General features: G+C 35.1%; 1 protein-coding gene across 1 annotated transcript in view; it reads right to left on the bottom strand.

The window, feature by feature from the left end:
• The window catches only part of LOC137641687 (caskin-2-like), a 374,688-nt gene extending 359,520 nt beyond the window's left edge, over positions 1 to 15,168 (bottom strand). Inside the window, exon 1 of the mRNA XM_068374486.1 lies at positions 14,921 to 15,168. Within this exon, the coding sequence (XP_068230587.1) occupies positions 14,921 to 14,972 (52 nt within the window). The 5' untranslated portion in view covers positions 14,973 to 15,168. The remainder of the gene's footprint in view (positions 1 to 14,920) is intronic.
• Positions 15,169 to 20,000: the final 4,832 nt, after the last annotated feature.

The following is a 20,000-nucleotide window of genomic DNA, read 5'->3' on the forward strand; positions in this document are numbered from 1 at the left end:
GATTTGCACGGACTCACAGGGGTGCCCTTTTAGCTCGGAAAATTTTCCTGCTCGCTGATTGGTTGGACAAGATAATTCTAACCAATCAGATAGCAGGAAACTTTTCCGAGCTAAAAGGGTACCGCTGCGAGTCTGTGCAAATGCGCCTCACTAAAAAGAAATAGAGTATAAGTAATCTATATATTAATACTATAGCGTGTGTGTTATTCATTTTGTGTGTCACGCTTTAAAGAAAACGGAAATAATTTCATGGTATACTCTTACAAATTGACATTAGACTTCGGATTAGTTAACCAAAGCACATCTTAAATAGTTTTCCCAATTCATGTATTGCTAATTCTTTTTTTTAATATATATACAAGTCAAATCTGATCTAATAGTATTGAAAATATCATTTCCTGTAATTTACACGGGTTCGCTAATGGAAGTAATATTACAAAATATCATTAAATCTTTACGATACGAAAGCTATCATGCCTCAAGGACAGACGAAAAAAAAACACAGCGCCAAGTATTATCAGCGCAGAGATTAACAGGACACATCTGAATTTCAAATCAGCACATAAAATAGAAGACGAGGGAATTTATCACCTTAATTTTCAAACTCATAAAGTTGAGAATTGAAATGAAGTTAAGAGAATGGCCTTGGGCAGATAAAAATTGAATATTCTACACTGTTAAAAATTTGCATTGATAAAACGGTAAATGCCTGGCAACATTTATTCCAGGAGGTTTACTGTTTCAAAACCAGATATATTATTATTATTATTATTATTACTATCCAAGCTACAACCCTAGTTGGAAAAGCAAGATGCTATAAGCCCAGGGGCTCCAACAGGGAAAAATAGCCCAGTGAGGAAAGGAAATAAGGAAATAAAGGAGTGATATTATTGTCACCAATCCGCTAAAGATAATAACAAAGTAAGGTAAAATTACGGCCGCCTGTATTTCACTGAAATACGGCCAAGAGCAGAATAATTTTACGGAGAATTTCCGATTAAAATCACGAGTTTTTACCAATATTGTATCGGACCTAGCTTGCGACGCCAAGCAATTCTCTCCAGTCAATCAATGCGTCGGCTGCCTTTAAAATATGTGACTCACTAATAACAGGGCGCTCTAAATGGAGTCAATTTTGTTCAATGTAAAGGAGACAGGTTCCGTATGGAAATGAGCTAGGGCCCAGAGTGTTCCCGAAGCCCTGGAGTCTAATTGCTAAGTTAGAAGCCATGATTTGCAATGCATGATAGGACATGGAGCTCTGTCTCGGCATCTGGATGCCTTATCGGCTCTATTCCCTTCGCGCGGTCTCGTATATATATATATATATATATATATATATATATATATATATATATATATATATATATATATATATATAGTGTATATATATATATATATATATATATATATATATATATATATATATATATATATATATATATATATATATATATATATATATATAGTGTATATATATAATATATATTTAAATAAAGTAAAGGTAAAGGTGTCTAGTTTAAGTTCGTTTCATCAGAATATATGCTCACCAGAACGTCAGCCGGGCCAGCCCAACCCCCACTGTGGTGCCTAACCACAGCAGTGGCCTCCCCAGTAAACAGCTTTAACTCACGGTCCCGAGCTGGGATCGATCTGCTGCCATGTGAATGCTAAGCGAAGACTTTACCACTGTACTAACCAGGAGGCATCTATGTCAATAAAACGAACGAGTTTATCAGTTTTTAGTCCCACCAACGAAGTTGGGTGGCAGTTATATTTTCACCTCTGTCTGTTTGTGAACAATTTCATGGCCACAATTTTACTCATGTAGTAGAGAAACTTTCAGAGGTTAATAATTATGCTACGACGTGGAAATTTTTCAATTTGAAAGACCTAGGTCAAAGGTCAAGGTCGAGCAAAAGGTCGACCGAATTAACCCAAACCTTAACCCAAAATTCGCACATGCTTGTTACACAGACTTCAAATACATCTACGGTCTAAATTGATTCTGGGAAAGGCTTGCTAGTTTCGAGAAATAAACTACCGTGGCGGAGGTCTGCACTCTCAGAGTACTTTCTAGTTTATGTCATGTATTTTTTTTTTTTTTGGGGGGGGGGACAGGGCAGTTAATTCCTAGTTCTTTTTTACCTGTTAAATAAATATTCAACATTAATTACTTATGTAAAAAAATATGTTTAACCACTGACGGGCTATTTCCTAAATCACAAATTGTATAATTAAGTAAATGCGACAGAAATACTGGTTTAAAAAGATACTATTGAAAAACTGGTCACTCAAAAGAAAAATAAAACACTAGAAAAACTAGTCACTAGGGTACATAAAAGAGGGTACAAACGGCAAGATGAACTGTTACAGTCGATAACTAAAAAACCCCTGTCGGAAGATTCAACAAACGCAGTTCTTGCTTTCTTCTGTAAATGCTACTTCTCATAACCTCACAGCTTTTTTTGTGTTGGGAGTGATTTTATAATAAATAACTAATGCAGCGAACTCTTATAATAATTTGAAGCAGGAAGAAAGTTAACTTTTTATTTTAATGTTGTTAGTGTTCTTGAAATATTTAATCTTAATTGTTCATCACTTTCTCTTGTAGTTTATTTCCTTTCCTCGCTGGGTTATTCATCCCTGTTGGAGCCCTTGGGCTTATACCATCCTGCTTTTCCAACTAGGGTTGTAACTTAGCTAATAATAATAATAATAATAATTGATCTGCACCTGGACGTTAATAGACTTTATCAAATATTTGTTGACTCTCGTAATTTGAAGTAGTAACTTCAACATTTACTGTAGTAATTTGATATCGATGGCTAGTCGAATGTTTTGATAATTCAAAACAGAAACACAGTCGAATCTATTAGTAATCTAAAATAGAAAGCTTCTCGAATCTATTGGCAACCATATTATATAGGATTGTCGAATCTATTTGTAATCTTGAATAGAAAGCTAGACGAATCTATTTGTAATCTTAGATAGAAAGGTAGTCGAATCTATTGGTAATCTTATTAAATAGAAAGCTAGTCGAACCTATTAGTAATCTTAGATAGAAAGCTAGTCGAATCTATTGGAAATCTTAAATCGAAAGCTAGTCGAATCTATTGGTAATCTTATTAAATCGAAAGCTAGTCGAATCTAATGGTAATCTTATCAAATAGAAAGCCAGTCGAATCTATCAGTAATCTTAAATAAAAAAGCTAGTCGAATCTATTAGTAAACTTATCAAATAGAAAGTCAGTCGAATCTATTAGTAATCTTAAATAAAAAGCTAGTCGAATCTATTGGTAATCTTATCAAATAGAAAGCCAGTCGAATCTATTGGTAATCTTATCAAATAGAAAGCCAGTCGAATCTATTGGTAATCTTAAATAGAAAACTAGTCGAAGCTATTGATAATCTTAAATAGAAAGCTAGTCGAATCTATTGATAAAATTGAAATAGAAAGCTAGTCGAATCTATCGATAATCATAAATAGAAAGCTAGTCGAATCTATCAATAATCTTGAATAGAAAGCTAGTCGAATCTATTGATAATCTTGAATAGAAAGCTACACAACTCTCTCGGCAACCTGAAATATTTATTCGTCAATCTCCTTTTTTCCGAAAAGTAAGTTTACCACATAGAGTTTATAGCAGGAGGAATATAATTGGCAATGTACAGCATGCCACCTGTGAGAAAAAAAATCCCACACCAAAATACAAGCGAATATACTTCAGATACCACGAATCTTCCAATTAGAACTAGAACTTTGAAAATAAATTTACTTACATTTTGATTCGGATAAGAAAAAAATATCTTCTACGGCCATGGTCACAATATATCTAGCTTTTCCAAAAAAATGTGGAAGACAAAAATAACTCATAATGGAGTTATGCAGATGCAAAGACAACGGGTTTCGTGTTACATTTTTCATAATCTGAATATTTTGGTGAGAAGGCCCTGTGTACTGGGCCTCTATTAAGCGTAATTATACGCGTTTCTACACTATACTGGATAACGTGACGCTATACTATAAGCAATGCGTCTCTCTCTCTCTCTCTCTCTCTCTCTCTCTCTCTCTCTCCTGCAAAATATTTTATACTTTATACTGAATAATGTTACGCTATACTACACCAATCAATGCCCCCCCCCCCTCTCTCTCTCTCACTTTCTCTCTCTCTCTCATACTGGACAGTATTACGTTATACTACAACAACCAATGTGTCTCTCTCTCTCTCTCTCTCTGTCTCTCTCTCTCTCATACTGGACAATGTTACGTTATACTATACCAATCAATGCGTCTCTCTCTCTCTCTCTCTCTCTCTCATACTGGACAGTATTACGTTATACTACAACAACCGATGCCTCTCTCTCTCTCTCTCTCTCTCTCTCTCTCTCTCTCTCCTCTCTCATACTGACAATGTTACGTTATACTACAACCAATGCGTCTCTCTCTCTCTCTCTCTCTCTCTCTCTCTCTCTCTCTCTCTCTCTCTCATACTGGATAACGTGACGCTATACTATAAGCAATGCGTCTCTCTCTCTCTCTCTCTCTCTCTCTCTCTCTCTCTCTCTCTCTCTCTCTCTCTCCTGCAAAATATTTTATACTTTGTACTGAATAATGTTACGCTATGCTACACCAATCAATGGCTCTCTCTCTCTCTCTCTCTCTCTCTCTCTCTCTCTCTCTCCTCTCTCTCTCTCTCTCTCTCTCTCTCATACAGACAATGTTACGTTATACTACAACAACCAATGCGTCTCTCTCTCTCTCTCTCTCTCTCCTCTCTCTCTCTCTCTCTCTCTCTCTCATACTGGACAATGTTAAGTTATACTACAACAACCAATGCGTCTCTCTCTCTCTCTCTCTCTCTCTCTCTCTCTCTCTCTCTCTCTCTCTCTCTCATACTGGATAATGTTAAGTTATACTACAACCAATGCGTCTCTGTCTCTCTCTCTCTCTCTCTCTCTCTCTCTCTCTCTCTCATACTGGACAATGTTACGTTATACTATACCAATCAATGCGTCTCTCTCTCTCTCTCTCTCTCTCTCTCTCTCTCTCATACTGGACAATGTTAAGTTATACTACAACAACCAATGCGTCTCTCTCTCTCTCTCTCTCTCTCTCTCTCTCTCTCTCTCTCTCTCTCCAAACACTACACCAGCCCACCTAAATGCAAATCAGTTACCAGGTTAAAAATGGCTTTTAAGAGCTCGACACCAACCTGGGAGTTAACTACGCGCATGCAATTACCGGAGGCGATAATGACCCTTCGTCGTATGCAGGGACCAGAGGCGCTCTGCATACATGAAGTAAACGGGGTAAATGGTCTTTGGGCCCAAGTTGCCGAACATTTTAGCACCCTGCAAAAGCCCGGGGGTCATTGCAAGCGTGCGTCCTTATGCGAGTCCGTTTTACCGTTACGGCATTGCTCGAGATTTAGTTAGGACCTTGTTTCTGTTAATTAGTCCTTCAGGTTACAAAGATGTCTTGAAGGAGTTCACCGACTATAGTCAATTTTTTTTAGCGAGGCAGATTTGCACCGACTCGCAGCGGTGCCCTTTTAGCTCGAAAAAGTTTCCTGATCGCTGATTGGTTGGACAAGATAATTCTGACCAATCAGCGATCAGGAAACTTTCCGAGCTAAAAGGGCACCGCTGCGAGTCGGTGCAAATATGGCTCGCTAAAAAAAATCGACTTTAGTAATTCCAGCGTAGCAGGTGTTGGTAGTTATGTGCAACAGAATTTAAAGCGAATCTGAGGCAACATGGTTATATTGATGTTCTCGCTTAGGGATACTTAACTGAGCATTTGTATGTTATCCTGGGGGTATAATACACACAAACACACACGCGCATACACATACACACACACATATATATATATATATATATATATATATATATATATATATATACTATATATATATATACTGTATATATATATATTATATATATATACATATATGTATATATATATATATATATATATATATATATATATATATATATATATATAATATACACACACACACACAAAAGAGACTAGGTCACCAAACTTTCAACTGGGTTCCACAAGGCACTAGAAGAGTTGGAAGACCCAGGCCTACATGAATGAGGGACTATGAAGCGTGAAATGTGAGATGATGAATGGAGAAGTATTGATTTAAAAGCTCAAGATAGAGACGACTAGTGAAATCTAACCGAGGCCCCTTTGCGTCAATAGGCGTAGGAGGTAATGATGATGATTATGATGATTATGATGAAACTAACTATGTTTAAAGACGTAAAGAAAACAATGTAATGTTCACCTACTGTAATTATAATCATGAGAAATATTTACACACATGCAAACATCCTATGATATCCATCATTCTAATTTTTCCCCCTTAAAAATCATATCGGTAATTTCAAACATTACAATTTTTCATCCCAAAATGTCAAACTAAAAATAATTCTTAAATCTATCGGCCTTTTCAAACATAATTTTCGTCCAAAACTAAAAATAATTCTTAAATCTACCGGCCTTTTCAAACATATTTTCGTCCAGATATGTCAAAAACGAAATAATTCGTAAATCTCTGCGTGATGGATAATTCACCAGCAGCTCAAGTGATGACGTCATTTGGAACCCACGAGGCAACCAGTCCTGACCAAATGTCCGCGATATGTACAAGGCTGTGGATAATCCCAAGCGAAAGGTATGCATTGTGCAGCCAAGAGGAGAAAATTGCTGGTCATGCGGAGGCAACCTTGCTAACATGCCCTGTCCTCAAGGTTACAAGTGACAAAGTGTTCATTGCCAAGCTCATGACCACAATTATAGATGACATAGCGTTTCTTGTAAACAGCTACTGAATTTTCATGCAGTTCGGCTGTATTTGTTCCGATACATGAGGCTAATATTTGAACGTTGTAATGAATATTTGCGAGAATTTTCATGTAGCGTATGAGGGGGGTTGGGGGGGGGGTTGAGCTTGCTGTATTTGTTTTATTACAGGAGGCAAATATTTGAGAGTACTAATGAATATTTACGAATTTTATGGATTGCCAAATATGAAATTACAGGAAAATTTGCTTAATTATCATTGGAAATTTTAAAATTACAGGAAAATTTGCTGAATTAGCATTGGAAATTTGAAATTACAGGAAAATTTGCTGAATTATCATAGGAAATTTTGAAATTACAGGGAAATTTGCTGATTATTATTGGAAATTTTGAATTACAGGGAAATTTGCCGAATTATGATTGGAAATTCGAAAACAGATGGAAATACTTGTGTTTGCAAGCAATAAATATTTATGTATTTGATGGAATATCAAATCTAAAAATTACAGGAAAATTTACTAAGTTATAATTCTAAACTTCGATTGATTGATTGATTTTAATTTTTCTGGCAATCCTGACATCTAAGGTCATTGACTTCGAAAGAAGTTGCAAATACTCGGGGTTAAGAAAAGTAATGAACATTAATGTATTCAATGGAATATCAAATATAAAATTACAGGAAAATTTGCTAAGTTATAATTGGCTTTCGAAAAAAAGGTGAAATATTCGTGTGTTTGTCGACAGACAACAAATGCACCTGAGAATCTTTGTCGACAGAGTTTGTCGAATTGGCAACATGCATAAAGATGCAAACACAATGTACCCCAAGGACCAGCAGCAGCCTAAAGGAAACGAGAGAGAGAGAGAGAAGAGAGAGAGAGAGAGAGAGAGAGAGAGAGAGAGATGCATTGGTTGTTGTAATAACTTAGCATTATCCAGTATGAGAGGAGAGAGAGAGAGAGAGAGAGAGAGAGAGGCATTGGTTGTTATAATATAATTTAGCATTATCCAGCAAGAGAGAGAGAGAGAGAGAGAGAGATGGATGCATTGGTTGTTGTAATGATTTAGCATTATCCAGTATGAGAGAGAGAGAGAGAGAGAGAGAGAGAGAGAGAGAGAGAGAGAGAGAGAGAGAGAGAGAATGTTTTCGGTGAGTGGGGCAAGGTCCTGGCCATGGTAAGGGGGGTGGGTGGGGTACTGGACCAGGGCACCGCTCGGTGGGAACAGAAGAGCAGGACGCAGGACTCAGAAAAAGAAAAAAAAATATTAAGACAGGTGAGTCAACGCGCAGGAATTTATGACCTTAAGGTGAAATAAAGGTCTTCCATGAAAGCATCTAATGCCGTTTAAAGCTGGCTGAGCACCGTTCGGAAAGGCTGGATTCTTTAAGGAGAAATTTAGCCAATCAACGAGCAGGAGTTAATTATATGTTCTCTAAAAAGGGGGGGGGGGAAATTATGTGCACTTTATTCGTTGGGGACTCGTGAAAATGAATGACCTGGCTGACATCAGTCTCTTTTTTATAGTTTATCTATAAAAAATCTATTTTAGTGTTGGTACTGTTCTTAAATATGTTATTTTAATTGTTAATTACTCTTTTTTGTAGTTTATTTCCTTTCGTCAAAGGGCTGTTTTCCCCTGTTGGAGCCCTTGGGCTCATAGCACCCTGCTTTTTCAACTAGGTTTGTAGCTTAGTTAATAATAATAATAACAACAATTATAATAATAATAATAATAATAATACTTCTGTCCACTATTTTAAATGACAGTATAATAACATTTTAAAGACGATAGTGTAATAAACAATGGATACATAAAGTAATTTAACTCAAAAGACGAATAGTTTATTTTTTCCAACGCCAACAAACATTTCAAAACAACTAATCGGGCGTTCATGATCAGAAAAACGGTGTAAAACTCAATGCAAAACACAGGCGAAGAAAGCAGAAAACAATGATGATGAAGGAAGTAAAAGAAGGTATAGTGAGGACGGCCGGAGAATAAGGAGGGAGAGGAAGAGAGAGAAGGGGGGGGGGAAGGGAGGAGGAGGAGGTAGGAGCGGAATGTATTCTGCATTTGAGAGCCTTGGAGGCAACAATGACTGGACAGATTTCCCACAGCTAACTCCGAACACTCTTTGCACTGTTACCAACTCAAGCACACACACAGACCCCCGACCCATCTCTCTCCTGCGCTGAATAGATTTTTTTTTTTTTTTTAAACACCACTACTTTTTGGTACGCCCATGCCAGACGTTGTTTTACCTTATGGAGGTGAATTTCCTCATTATTATTATCATTATTAATTGCTAAGCTACAACCCTAGTTGGAAAAGCAGACTGCTATAAGCCCAGGGGCTCCAACAGGGAAAATAGCCCAGTAAGGAAAGGAAACAAGGAAAAATAAAATACTTAAAGACCAGTAACACTAAAAAAATATCTCCAATATAAACTATGAAAACTTTAACAAAACAAGAAGAAGAGAAATAGGATTGAATAGTGTGCAAGAGAACTCTTTTTCTTCACCGATGTTAAATTGGTTAAAGAATATATTAGCTTGATTCTGCTGTGATCAGAAATTAAAGATATACATTTGCGTGCTTTGGTTAAACATACTTATCTCTAAGGTAATTGTGTACGAGTGATTATATACAGCAATATGGAGATTTCCAATTCATTTTTTTCTTTCTCCCTCTCTTTTTGTTTGCTGTTATGTATGTTATCATCATTGTTAAGCGTTAATTCTATTGTGATTTTGTTACCCAGACCTTAGAACTCTGTGGTCAACCTGCTAAATGATGTTTATAATATTTCACTGTTATTATTGCATATCTCATCTTTCTTTTTTTTTTACCGATGTCAAAAGTGTAAGATCACTGTAGCCTTATTGTAACTCTGTATATGGCTTTTGCTGAAATAAAGATTATTATTATTATTATTATTATTATTATTATTATTATTATAATTATTATTATTATTTACTTAATCTTGCCTACGTTAACAAAATTAATTTAAAGCTCAAACTTGCAGTGAATATGTTTAAGGTGAACAGGCTGATATAAGTCTTTGTAGTTTATATATGAACTGTTATTGTTCTCAAACTATTTTATATTAATTTTTCATTACTTCGCTTGCAGTTTATTTATTTCCTTTCAATATTTATTATCAATTGATCATTACTTCTCTTAATAGTTTATTTCCTTTCCTCACCGGGCTATTTTTTCCCGTTGGGGCCCTTGGGCTTATAGCATCTTGCTTCTCCAACTAGGGTAGTAGCTTAGCTAATAATAATAATAATAATAATAATAATAACAATTTGTTATGATGGAAACAACTAACAAGTACATTGGGATGTGATAACCTAAATGACTCATAAACTTTATAGTGTACCCTTTACCGCCGTATAAAAGGCAAATGAGGTATTCCAATGGAATATGATCTCGGCACTGAAATTTAATAGGCACAATTTAAGGTGTGATTATTATTTTTTTTTTTTTTTTTTTTTTTTTGGTAGTGGTAATATGGAATGCTGCTATAGCGTGCATTTCAGTTCGGTAAATTTATCCCAATAATTTTCCCAAACTTATATTCCTGGTGGTGCAATATATTACAAACGAGGCTTTGCTTATAAAAACAAGCAATTAAAAATTTTGTACTTCAAAATTTCGCCAAGGTTTATATAGAATTGAACTTTAAAAATGTTACTTTGGTTAAAAATCGTTTCAAATATACTTTCTCTGCTTATAATTCAGGTGAAACATATTGCTTTTAAATAAGAAATTGTACATTTTGTACAATAAATTTTCGCCTAGGTTTATTTAAGATTGAACTTTAAAAATTTTACTATGGATAAAAACACGCAAATTTTGTACATTAAATTTTCGTTAAGGTTCATTCAAGATTGAACTTTAAAAATTTTACCAAGGTTAAAAACACGCAAATTTTGTACATTAAATTTTCGCCAAGGTTGATTTAAGATTGAAATTTAAAAATTTTATCATGGGTAAAAACACGCAAATTTTGTACCTTAAGTTTTCGCCAAGGTTGATTTAAGATAGAACATTAAAATTTTTAATATGGTTAAAAACACATTTAAAAATACTTCAGAACTGATTTGACCCAAAACACGAAAACATGAGTTTTTATAAATGATAAACAAAATAGGAAAGACTATTCAAACAAGACCCAAATCTATCCCGTTAAGGCAAGTCATGGAACAATCCTGACTACCAAAACAACTTGTGAAAAAAAAAACCTGTCTGAAGTAATGGCTCTGCATTCCGTTTCACTAAAGAGATCATGGCAGTTTCTAAAATACACAACGCCATATAAAGGATGCAAATCTATGAGAGAGAGAGAGAGAGAGAGAGAGAGAGAGAGAGAGTGAGAGGAGAGAGAGAGAGAGAGAGAGAGAAGGGGGCATTTTACTACTAAAATCTGATATAGAATATGAGTAAAAAATACAATTTAAAAAATTTAATGCAAGCTCTGTTCTAATTTCCTAAAAGAGTTTCTTTCGAAATAGAAATTCTCACAAACAAATCAACAAAAATTCATTTTTTATAGCAAAATATATCATAAAACATAACATTAAAAAAATAATAATATTTAATGAAATTAATGCAGGTGTCGTTCCTAACTACTTAAAAGACTTTCTTTAGAAATTGAAATTCCCATCTCTCTCTCTCTCTCTCTCTCTCTCTCTCTCTCTCCTCTCTCTCTCTCTCTCTCTCTCTCTCTCTCATACAATTTAAAAAAATTAATGCAGATATTGTTCCTAACTAAAAAGAGTTTCTTTAGCAATTGAAATTCCCATATCTCTCTCTCTCTCTCTCTCTCTCTCTCTCTCTCTCTCTCTCTCTCTCTCTCTCTCTCTCTCTCTTTCATACAATTTAAAAAAAAATTAATGCAGGTGTTATTCCTAACTACTTAAAAGTTCCTTTAGAAATTGAAATTCCCATCTCCATCTCTCTCTCTCTCTCTCTCTCTCTCTCTCTCTCCTCTCTCTCTCTCTCTCTCTCTCTCTCTCTCTCTCTCTCTAATACAATTTAAAAAAAATTAATGCAGGTGTTATTCCTAACTACTTAAAAGTTTCTTTAGAAATTGAAATTCCCATCTCTCTCTCTCTCTCTCTCTCTCTCTCTCTCTCTCTCTCTCTCTCTCTCTCTCTCTCTCTCTCTCTCATACAATTTAAAAATTTTTTTAATGCTGGTGTTGTTCCTAACTACTCAAAAGAGTTTCTTTAGAAATTGAAATTAGCATCTCTCTCTCTCTCTCTCTCTCTCTCTCTCTCTCTCTCTCTCTCTCTCTCTCTCTCAAACTGACACCACACAACTGTCATTTACAATGCTTTATTAACACCGCTACTTCGACGGGGGGAGAATAGGAGAAGCATTGGTCGCAAGTCTAATCCCAACGCTAATAACTAACTCAGCAACAAAGTGGGCAATAGGCATCTAATATTGAGACTTTGAAACTAATTATTCAACGTCAAAGCTTTGAATATTTCCGGTCGGTATCGAACTGTTTCACCCATGGAGGAGGTTACAACGAAACGTATTCGTGCGATACACTTATGAATGTTAGCATATCTTTGTTTTGGATTTATATATATATATATATATATATATATATATATATATATATATATATATATATATATATATATATATACACATATATATATATGCAGAAGAACCACAGGGAAAATGAAAATACGAAATGTACGATTAAGTCCTGACTAGTTTCTTCAGTCCTCTGAAGAAGTATCACGAAACTAGCCAGGACTTAATCGTATATTTTGTTTTTTCATTTTCCCTGTGGTTCTTCTGCATCTGAGCATCACGTTTTCCTGTGATTTTTACGCATATATATATATATATATATATATATATATATATATATATATATATATATATATATATATATATATATTAGGTACACGATCATTGGGCTATAAATATTCATGATACCAGTCCTAAAACTTGAGGGGCACTCACTAGCATGCATTAATTTGTGTGGATTTTCACACACTCAAATATGAACCAAGTTTGAAGTCCAAATTATGGCTGATTGTGTGAATTGGACATTTTGCTTCCCCGTGACCTTGACCTTTGACATTGATCTTCCAAAATTTAATCATTTCCACGATTAGAATTGTGGTCAGGAAGCTGTTCACAAACAAACACACACACACACAAATTACAAACGCAAACAGTGGCAATAACATAACCTCCTTCCAACTTCTTTGGCGGAGGTCATTAGTCTCTACCATCGTCATTTTTTTTTTTAATATCTAAAATGAATTCCATTTGTGGAAAGAATTACTTATACGAGCAAAAACACTTCAGATGCCTGGAAAAGTAACATCACCCAATTATAAGAATTCCATGAAACGCTATTAAAATAATCTCAAAATTCACTATATTAAATATTTCATATGTCATAACCATAAAGAATTATGAGCCGCTATTAAAGTAATTCTTAAGAGATCATATATTCTATATTTTCAATCTCAAGTCCTATAATCAAGCCACATTTGTGTGAATGAAAAATAAATATTCCATGAAATATGGTTCTAAAAACAAATAAAAAAAAAAAAAAAACGGATCAACACTGGTCCACTTTGATGAAATAATTCAACATCAAAAATCAAATTCAAATTTGTATAAATAATAGTTAGTGAGAGAGAGAGAGAGAGAGAGAGAGAGAGAGAGAGAGGAGAGAGAGAGAGAGAGAGAGAGAGAGAGAGAGAGAGAGAGAGAGAGAGTGTTCTATTCTAAATTATATACAGTATACTCAACGTATGGATGCAATTATCTTAACCTTGATGAAAATAATATCTAGCAATCGTGATCACAATACAAGAAAAGACATATATGTATGGATCAGAAACTTGAGCTTTAAAACGAAAAGAGGAAGCAAAACTGAGAGAACAGAGATGAGAATGCCAAGGTGGATTATTAGAATATCACTGTTTGAAAGATTGGAAAATGACGAAATAAGAAGAAATGGCAGGTGTAGTAAAGATTACTGAGATGATATGAGTGTCACGACTGAGATGGTGTGGGCATGTGTTAAGGTTGGATGGTGGGGAGGGAGTGAGGAGTGCTTGGGAGGAGCATGTAAGGGAAGATCAAGAGGGAGGCAGAGAATTAGATGGAGAGATGAGGTGAAGGATGATATGGAGAAAAGAGGCTTGGTAGAAGAGAATGCATTGGAGAGGACGCATCAGGCAACCGACCCCTTAATGTAACGGTGGGGAAGATGAGAGTTATGGGGTACTTTGACTGGCCAGACAGTAGTACATTGGATCCTTCTCTCTGGTTACGGTTCTTTCACTTTGCCTACACATACAATGAATAGTCTGGCCTATTCTATACAGATTCTCCTGTCTTTATACACTGAGATTACCTTACAATTCTTCTTCACCCAAGGGGTTAACTACTGCACTGTAATTGTTCGGTGGCTACTTTCCTCTTGGTAAGGGTAGAAAAGACTCTTTAGCTTTGGTAAGCAGCTCTTCTAGGAGAAGGACACTCCAAAATCTAACCATTGTTCTCTAATCTTGGGTAGTGCCATAGCCTCTGTACCATGGTTTTCCACTGTCTTAGTTAGAGTTCTCTTGCTTGAGGGTATTTGGGCACACTATTCTAATTTCTCTTCCTTTTATTTTGTTAAAAGTATTTATAGTTTATATAGGAAATATTTATTTTAATGTTACTTTCCTTACAATATTTTATTTTACCTTGTTTCCTTTCCTCACTGGACTATTTCCCCTGTTGGGGTCCCTGGGCTTATTGCATCCTGCTTTTCCTACTAGGGTTGTAGCTTAGCAAATAATAATAATAATAATAATAATAATTTGTATGAAAAATAACGTACATGTAATAAAAAAAATTACCATACGCTAAATTAAGAAAGGTATATTTTCCAAATACAGGATGTCTTGTCTTTGCACCGGATAGGGGAAAAATAATTGAGTACCCGGTATTTCCCACGTCTCTCTCTCTCTCTCTCTCTCTCTCTCTCTCTCTCTCTCTCTCTCTCTCTCTCAATCATAAGTAGTTTTATATTTTGGCAGGGGAAATCCCCTATCTTACCTGGCTCTTCCGAATGATGAGTTATGACTTTGCTGAATATCTTCTTCATCATTTAGGGATAGAACTTGATTCAACCACTTTCCGTTTACCGTCGTCGTACGCACAAACTAATCCACATTCAAGCCAATGCCATGAACGATTCCAAACATTATCCGAGGTTACTTTACGTAATCATATCCGTATATAGCCATGCGATGTGGTGTTTGGTTATAACAAACCCTAACATTACGTGTAAATTAATTTCATTCAACTGATATGATTAATTCCTGTTGAAATAATTATTCATTAATTTTTCACACACTAGATGGATTGAAGCATGAAAAGGAAATAAACAAAACTATGCACAAGTTTGCCGGCACGATTTGAAACATGCGCTCTGAAGATATTACTAAGTATACATTTTCTTTGGATACTTTTAAAACTACCCCAAGAAGCCACCTCCAAGAGTTTCCCAACCAGGGTCACGGCCACATAGAAAACGGGAAGTATTTCAATGTTGGGATTTATACCTTTTCCTTAAGGTTTCCTTATTCACAATGAGGATTCATCACTCAGAACTCAAAAACACATCTCTGTTATGGATAAGGTTTCCCATTCAAATCATCACTGAAAACTTTCGATAGAACACAACGAAAATATCTCGAGGTATAGCACAACTTCAGCTAGTTCCATACACTGGAAAAACTATGGGATCATACGTTTGAAACATATTGAAATAACTGCAAAAGACAGAACAAACTGTTCTATGGCCAAAGTAGATATATCAAAGATTAAAAAACTGGCACACGAAACCACGAAAGCGAGGTGTAAAACGAATTAACAACGGCAATCTCTCACGGAACAGAGGCACCCCTGGCGTACAGCCGTCCCTTCCAACGTAACCATTTGGACTGAGCTAGTGAGCTTGGGACGTTTGGTTCGTTGATTTGGGGACTGGTAGTTGTGTGTGTGTTCTTCCCGGGCCTGAGTGGTTGTCGAGGGAGGGACGACGGACGCTGGGGAGAAGATGGAATAGGAGAGAGAGAGAGAGAGAGAGAGAGAGAGAGAGAGAGAGAGAGAGAGAGAGAGAGAGAGACACGAAGCAGTAAAGGTGATGTGACACGGATGAGACAAACTAGCAAACTTACCTGGATGACGTCAGTCGATCACGTGACAACCGCTGTTACCAACAATACGAGCATTCCATTTGCCTTCATTTGGATGCAATGCGTAACCCGACGGCGTATGGCGTTCGTACAAACGAGGTTTGACTGCCTTCATCACCCTCTCTCTCTCCCCGTCCCACTCTCTCTCTCTCTCTCTCCTTACGGACGTAGTATTACTGGAGGGTTACTATGCTTCCCCTTCATCACCTGCCCACCCAACCACCCACCCATTCCCACCGGTGCGCCCACCATCTATCTCTCAACTGTCCCTAAATCAACTACCTACCCTCTAATCCCTCAACCGCCCTTCTACCCCCTCAACTATTCATGCACAACTGCTGGGGTTACGGAGGCTGGCTGGCTGTGATCTACCGATTGACAGATGCGTATACTCTTAGTGTCGGAAACCCGACGGCGCGTCACAGAGGTCTTTTTAAAGTTTAAATGCTGCAGCTCTGTCATGGTGTGCGTCAACGTCATACTTTATCTTGCCGAAAAATGGGGGGGGGGGAGGGGGTGATACTCACTTGTGCACTGCATTATTAATATCCTTATTACTAGCTAAGCTACAACCCTATCTGGAAAAGCATGATGTTAGAAGCCCAAGGGCTCCAAAGGAGAAGATAGCCCAGTGATTATTATTATTTTCATTATTATTACTAGCAGAGCTACAATCCTAGTTGGAAAGCAGGAGGGTATAAGCCCAAGGGCTCCAACATAGATGATAGCCCAGTTATTATTATTATTATTATTATTATTATTATTATTATTATTATTATTATTATTATTATTATCTAAGCAACAACCTTAGTTGGAAAAGCAGGATGCTATAAGCCCAAGGGCTCCAACAAAGAAGATAGCCCAGTGATTATTATCATTATCAATATCATTATTATTATCATTTCTCTCTATCAGTCTTTTCAACTGAGTGGTACTTATAGAGTAGGGTTCCGGGTTGCATCCTGCCTCCTTAGGAGTTTCATCACTTTTCTTATTATGTGCACCGTTTCTAGGATCACACTCTTCTGCATCTGCATGAGTCCTAGAGCTACTTCAGCCTCTAGTTTTTTAAATTCCTTTTCATTGATCTTGGTATCGTGCTTAGTGCTCCTCTTATTATCATTATCATTATTATTATCATTATTATTATTATTACCTTACTGACTACTATGCAAGCACAAGGACAGAATGCACATGCAGTAGAGGCACATACACAGTAGCGAATACTCGCAGAAAGCCAAAACGGGTCACCGGAATGAACGAGTAGCGTGTCAAAGAAGACAAATGGCGAAATGCATGATGGGACTGGTGAGTGATGTCTGCTGTTGTGTGTGAGTGGAAGGTGAGTGATAAATGTGCCTGCCAATGATGGATTGGAAAACGAGTTTGTACGAATTCAGCTTTGGAAATGGACGGAGTATTTTATGCATGCGTTTTGTTAAAACGTTCGCAACGTCATTTTTCTTGTGGAGGGTTTTGGTGAAGAGATGTGAAGGAAATAGGATGATGAGCAATTGTCTTCTTTTTCCTGTCACGCTGGGTGGCATTGCCAAACTTATGACTACTCGGTCTCTCCCCGTCGCGCGGGTTTAGGGGGAGAGGGAGTAGCCGCGTTTTAGTCAGGAAAATGGGAGGGGTTCGGAAGGGTGTAATCTGTGCGTGCATATCTATCTAAAGATTTAGCCGTTATTTTTTGACGGGTCGCGTACACTTATATATATATATATATATATATATATATATATATATATATATATATATATAATGTATGTATATATATATATATATATATATATATATATACAATATAGATATGTATATATATATATATATATATATATATATATATATATATATATATATATATATATATACACATATATATGCATATCTATCTATCTATATATATATATATATATATATATATATATATATATATATATATATATATATTACTAAAAGATGAATGAGATTCCTTATTATACAATCTTCACTAAACCTATCATGCGTCCCAAACCATTTCGTAATTATGCTATTCCAGACCAACATATTCAAAATGCAACATATTCACTTCACTGTTCCATGTTGAATAATTAGACTCGAACAATCTTTTAATTAACAATAGCAACACCGACCCTCCATGATTATACGCTAAGTTGTTAACGCATACTTTATGTTGTTAACTCTTCTAGGATAAGGACACTCCAAAATCTAGCCATTGTTCTCTAGTCTTGGGTAATGCTATAGCCTCTTTACCATGGTCTTCCACTGTCTGGGGTTAGAGTTCTCTTGCTTGAGGGTACACTTGGGCACGCTTTTTTTTATCTTATTTCTCTCTCTATCTCTCCTGTTTTTTTTTTAAAGTTTTTATAGTTTATATATGAAACATCTAATTTAATGTTGTTATTGTTCTTAGTATATCTCCTTTTAACTGTTTATTACTTTTCTTGTAGGTTTTTATATTTCCTTGTTTTTCTTCCTCACTGGGCTATTTTTTCCTGTTGGAGACCTTGAGCTTATAGCAGCTTGCTTTTCCAATTAGGGTTACAGCTTAACTTGTAATAATTATCAAAACAAAACTGATCCTCCATGATTATACACTATGTTGTTAACGCATATTTCATGTTGTTAACATGTAATTTATGTTGTTAACGTGCACTTCATCAACATACATCCTTACATTCAACTTTCTTGACGAAAACAAAAGGTTTCATTAACCCCATTGCTTATATTTTTCACTGCCATCTGGACAATTATTATTCTATTTCGTTACCTTACCACAATGAAAATGATTTACAGCGTCTAGTTAGTTAGTCAGTCCACCTTATCATTACCTTGACTTAAGCCTTACTTATCGAATAATGGTAACTGAGCAGCGACTGAATTCAATTTTCCACCAAAGAAGTTTTAATCTGTATCATTCCATCATCACAATCAGTGTCATGTACTTCTTCAACGTAATGGAACTAATACGAGATGATAACTGTTTATAATGTGTTTCTTTTTAGATAATAGAAATGCTAAAACCAGGACTTATCAATAGTTTTAGTTTTCCTTTTTCCCTTTTCCTCGCGGGGCTATTTTCCCTGTTGGAGCCCCTGGGCTTATAGCATCCTGCTTTTCCAACTAGGGTTGTAGCTTAGCAAGTAGTAGTAGTAGTAGTAATAATAATAATAATAATAATAATAATAACAGTAATAATAATAATAATAATAATAACAATAATAATAATAATAGAAATGCGAAAACCAGGACTTATCAATAGTTTTAGTTTTCCTTTTTCCCTTTTCCTCGCGGGGCTATTTTCCCTGTTGGAGCCCCTGGGCTTATAGCATCCTGCTTTTCTAACTAGGGTTGTAGCTTAGCAAATAATAATAATAATAATAATAATAATAATAATAATAATAATAATAATGATAATAATAATAATAATGATAATAACAATTATAATAATAATAATAATAATAATAATAATAATAATAATAATAATTCGGAAAAAACGCGGATATAACATAATAATAATAATAATAATAATAATAATAATAATAATAATATTAACAATAATAATAATAAAAATAATAACAATAATAATAATGATAATAACAATTAAAATAATAATAATAATAATAATAATAATAAAAATAATAATAATAATAATAATAATAATAATTCGGAAAAAAACGCGGAAATGACATAATAATAATAATAATAATAATAATAATAATAACAACAATAAATAATAATAAAAATAATAACAATAATAATAATGATAATAACAATTAAAATAATAATAATAATAATAATAATAATAATAATCAAAATAATAAAAACAATAATAATAATAATAATAATAATAATCATAATAATAATTCGGAAAAAAACGCGGAAATAACTATCCGTGGAAGTAATACAAAATATTACTTCTTTCATTACAG

The sequence above is a fragment of the Palaemon carinicauda genome, chromosome 5, assembly GCF_036898095.1.
Source record: "Palaemon carinicauda isolate YSFRI2023 chromosome 5, ASM3689809v2, whole genome shotgun sequence".
Lineage (NCBI taxonomy): Eukaryota > Metazoa > Arthropoda > Malacostraca > Decapoda > Palaemonidae > Palaemon > Palaemon carinicauda.